The 4,274-nt window shown below is 45.3% G+C and overlaps 2 protein-coding genes across 8 annotated transcripts; one reads left to right on the forward strand and one right to left on the reverse strand.

Annotated features, from left to right (window-relative positions):
• Positions 1–277: 277 nt before the first annotated feature.
• On the forward strand, positions 278–2,591 carry LOC131890007 (uncharacterized; the record flags this gene model as incomplete). 7 transcript variants are annotated; one of them, XM_059239262.1, is given in 6 exon segments in its annotated part: positions 278–488; positions 870–973; positions 1,039–1,316; positions 1,382–1,604; positions 1,670–1,907; positions 2,458–2,591. In XM_059239262.1, coding segments are annotated over 5 exon segments (1,008 nt in total), but the record flags the coding sequence as incomplete, so codon positions are not given.
• Positions 2,592–2,820: 229 nt separating this feature from the next.
• LOC131890688 (uncharacterized) lies at positions 2,821–3,243 on the reverse strand. Its single transcript, XM_059240095.1, has one exon. It carries the CDS (start codon positions 3,241–3,243, stop codon positions 2,821–2,823), a length of 423 nt encoding a protein of 140 aa, XP_059096078.1.
• Positions 3,244–4,274: the final 1,031 nt, after the last annotated feature.

A 4,274-nucleotide genomic window follows, 5' to 3' on the forward strand; every position in this document is an offset into this window, starting at 1 on the left:
ATATCAGATGGCAATTAAGCCACTGGTTTTACCAAGAGATTTTCTCCTTCACTTATTGTCATATGTTCATTCGGCTTTCGCTGAAATTGTTGTTTCTTAGACGAAGAAAGTATTGATTAAATATTTTGGATGCATTAGGTTGTAAAGGGTATATTCTTGAGTTTTTCAGTCCTTAGAACAAATATATAATGAAAACACAAACAAGCGAACGATCATCATTCATTGTTCACACCTGAAGTGGGTCATGGACAATCAAGGTTTCGTTCCGATTTTCCAGGTCTGCGCCCGTATGAAGCCCCATGCCAAGTTTTGGTATAGGGCTCAGATTCATTCCCTCATTCATTCGAGCCGTGGAATGCTAGTCCGAGTTTTCTTCCTAGACTACGGAGAACTCAGCGAGCCCGTGTCGGACACGACATGCATTCGGAGTTTACCTCAGCGTTTCAAAGTCCTGCCTCCTCCCATGGCCATTCAAGTGGTTTTACCAGGTACATGCATAAGTTTGATTAGACGCATTATTAGAGCCCCAAAATCAGGTTTCTCTTTTGACATCATTGTTGAGATTGTTTGAAGGCAAACTTAGAAACTAAACTATGTTGATCTTGGTGTGTGGTTTTTTTAACTCCGTATGAAAATTGAACCATCGTTGTAAAAGGCTGAACAAGTGATTAAATTGAACTGGCTAAGAAAATTGTTTACTTTCGGTCCTATTTTTGACTTGGACTGCTTCATCCATGAGGCTATTTTTGTCTGATTGTCTCATTTGTGGTACGGTTTTATATAACTTTTACTGTCTTTCATTTACTTAAGTCACTTCTATAAAGCTACTGTCTCCGCTGCTTACTACCGGGCCATTGGCCTCTTTACAGGGTTGCGTCCCTTGTCGTTGGATATTGATCATGCCATGGGTATGGGTACCATGAGCCAAGTCTTTGCCGATTCCTGGAGTTCTGCAGCCGTGGACACGGTTCGGGTAAATAATTCCGTCAACTGGATATGAAAATACGAATGAATTGAAAAGAGCTTTTCTTGTTCTAGACCTTGATTAGTCAAACAAATCACCGATGGGCCATTTTGAGTAATTGGCAAAAGGATCGGGCTGGTCGATATCTGGCCGATGTGCAACTCCGGGGTCATCCTTTCAAAGTTCATTTACATCGCGTTCTCATTGACGGTGGATTTGCCTTTTTTGATCAAAAATGCTACCGCGAACAACTTCAAGGCCATTGTGACATTTCTTTGGACCGTTTAGTGTCCAACTTGTCTATTTGCGGCCCTGATCCCAGTGTTGGAAATTCCTCCTTGAATGACATCAGGTTTTCAAAAGTTTACAGAGATGAAGATTAGACTTTTGTTACACTTCTTGTGCAATTTCTCATAGTTACGTTTTCGAAGACGAAGAAGAAATGGATTCGGAAGAAACTGCTGTTCATGAAAGTGATATCTGCCAGGTTGATTTATTCAATTGGGAAGTGATGCCGCCCATTACCCGGAAGAAGAAGGTTGAACTCCTTCCGAAAATCGAAGAAGAGAGTACCAATGGAAAATTGTTACAGCGGATCCGGAACACCAAGATGGGCCGAATCAAAGTGGAGGAAAAGCAGGTGAATACGAAAATATTTACATGAACAAGTTAAGATAGGTCTTTTACTCAGGATCTATTTTGAAGGTGTCCATATGGGATCAGTTCAAGACCCCTTCGCATGAGACAAGGGATGAAAGTCGAAATTATCTGGTTATTCCGGCCGGCATGGATCCGGGTAAATTCTTGGAGGAGCAATTAGCCCGAATCACTGATCATGATGGAATTGGGCCAAAAATGCTAGACCCAAAACTCGTTTGCGTAAAAGGTTCCAATTAGGACATGGAATCCTACGTGGGCGAAACTTCCTCGGGAAGCTGAAGAGGTTCTTAGTTTATACTTGAGACCCATATCACCATAAGATTATGTGAATGAATGAATGAATGGAGATGTTCCAATTTTTGAATTCACGGTAGATTAGGTACATTTCTCTTTAAATCTGAACGGGGATGACAGATGCAAATTTAATATGTCAAAATTAAGAAAAGATTGCTGTTGTACAAAATTTTATCAGATGCGATCTTTCATGTTCATGATGATTCATGTCCTAGCAGTTATTTACTACTTATGGCAATTTCATCGTTCTACGTTTGTCTGCAAATCAAGACGGTTTTAAACTCTTGCCTTCGTCCAAAATTACTATTTTGGTTACAGTAATGAACTTTCCTGAGCATGTTGAAAAAAAGAAATAGCTTCAATGAGCGAAGAACAACCTTGAAATTGTACAATTGCTTTACCACGAATATTCTGCCGTTACCTTAAAAATGACTTTCCTTTAAGCTCAATGTGGGGACTTGCTCAACATATTTCAGAACCACAGTATACGGATATACCATACCATAGAGACCCAAATGATTAATGAAAATCGTAAAAAGTTCTGCTTAAAATGATGATCTGTGGTGGTATGGGCCTTCAGCTAAACAATTAGCAATAACGATATGCCAGTAAACTGATCAAAGAATACGTGTTAGTCTATCGAATCAATGGAAAATAAAAACCATGTTAAGTATCATGTTTTTCATTCTTTGGGGTAAGTTTCCCAAGCATTTGTCGTTTCTTTGGGCTTTGCATGAGATACGTATGATAGTGTAGAGACGCAGAAATAAGGCGGGACGAATTTACATACGACTATATTTCTCGGAATCTGATAACACGTTAAAATAGAGGTCAGCTGTTCCCCCGAACAGGGTCGCCACATAACACCCCCCAAGATTCCGGCCACGCCCTCCGAGACCCCATCAGGGGGGGTTGTTGACAAATGCGGGTTTCAGCCGATCCAGCGAAACCCTCTCTTCTTTTCCACGAACCAGGAGGGTGAAGTACTTCTCGTCTCGCCGGACGACCTTGAAGGGTCCCTCGTACGGGGAAACTAGGGGATGAGGCTTGCGATCGCGCCGAACAAAAACGAAATCCGTTGATTGCAATGTACGGGGGACATGGGAATGGGTAGTCCCGTGGAATTGTGTGGGAACAGGCAGGAGGTGTCGCAGGGCGGATTCCAGCTCGGTTGCCGACCGGCGCGAAGGCTCCGAGGTGCTAGCGGGCCAGAATTCGCCGGGGAGGACCAGGGAAGTCCCGTAAACTAATTGGGCGCTGGAAGCCTCGAGGTCTGCCTTTGGGGCAGCGCGAATGCCGAGAAGGACCCACGGAAGCTGATCCATCCAATCTGGGGCACTAAGCCTCGCACGGAGTGCGTCCTTGAGATGGCGATGCAGCCTCTCGACGAGCCCATTTGCTTGAGGGTGCCGAGAAGGACCCACGGAAGCTGATCCATCCAATCTGGGGCACTAAGCCTCGCACGGAGTGCGTCCTTGAGATGGCGATGCAGCCTCTCGACGAGCCCATTTGCTTAAGGGTGATAAGCTGTAGTGTGATTGAGCTCCATGCCCATGTGCTCTGCGAGCTCCGACCACAGATTGGAAAGAAACTGGCGCCCTCGATCAGTTGTAATGTGGCCTGGAATACCAAACCGTGATATCCAATGGTATATCAACGCGCGGGCACAAGTGAGTGCGGTGGCATCGGGCAAGGGTACCGCCTCAGGCCAACGCGTATAGCGGTCCACGATAGTAAAAAGGTATCTGTTACACTGACTAGGCTCCAAGGGCCCCACCAAATCCACATGGATGTGCTGGAAGCGAAGCTGGGGTGTGGGTAGGTGTTGGACTGGAGCTTTCGTATGGGTGATCACCTTGGACCGTTGACACGCCTGACAAGTCCGTACCCATTGTGCAATGTCCTTCTTACACCAAAACCAGACGAAGCGGGCGGTGATGAGATCCCTTGAAGCACGAATGCCGGGATGTGCAAGTCCATGAAGGGCATCAAACACTTGACCACGCAGACCTACCGGCACAACTGGATGGGTCGAGAAGTTGAGATGTCCCTCGGCGGACACCTCATGACCAAGAAATTGTAATGTCGTGCGGCCAAACTCGCATTTCTCAGGGTGAAGACGAAGTCCATGGTGTGCTAGACGATCAAACAGTAGGTTTAGATGGCTAGCATGCTCGCTCACAGAGGAGCTGGCAATGAGGATATCGTCGAGGTAAATGAACACGAAATTGAGGCCGGCGCAGATATGGTCCATCATCCTCTGAAACGTTTGTGCCGCATTCTTGAGGCCAAACGGCATTCTGACAAATTCAAAGAGGCCAAAAGGAGTCGTTAAGGCTGTTTTGGGTACATCTTC

Source organism: Tigriopus californicus, chromosome 11 (assembly GCF_007210705.1).
Source record: "Tigriopus californicus strain San Diego chromosome 11, Tcal_SD_v2.1, whole genome shotgun sequence".
NCBI lineage: Eukaryota > Metazoa > Arthropoda > Copepoda > Harpacticoida > Harpacticidae > Tigriopus > Tigriopus californicus.

What these genes read in the sequence shown, in the direction of transcription:
- LOC131890688 (XM_059240095.1), bottom strand. Translation starts at nt 3,243, where the DNA reads ATGGATCAGCTTCCGTGGGTCCTTCTCGGCATTCGCGCTGCCCCAAAG.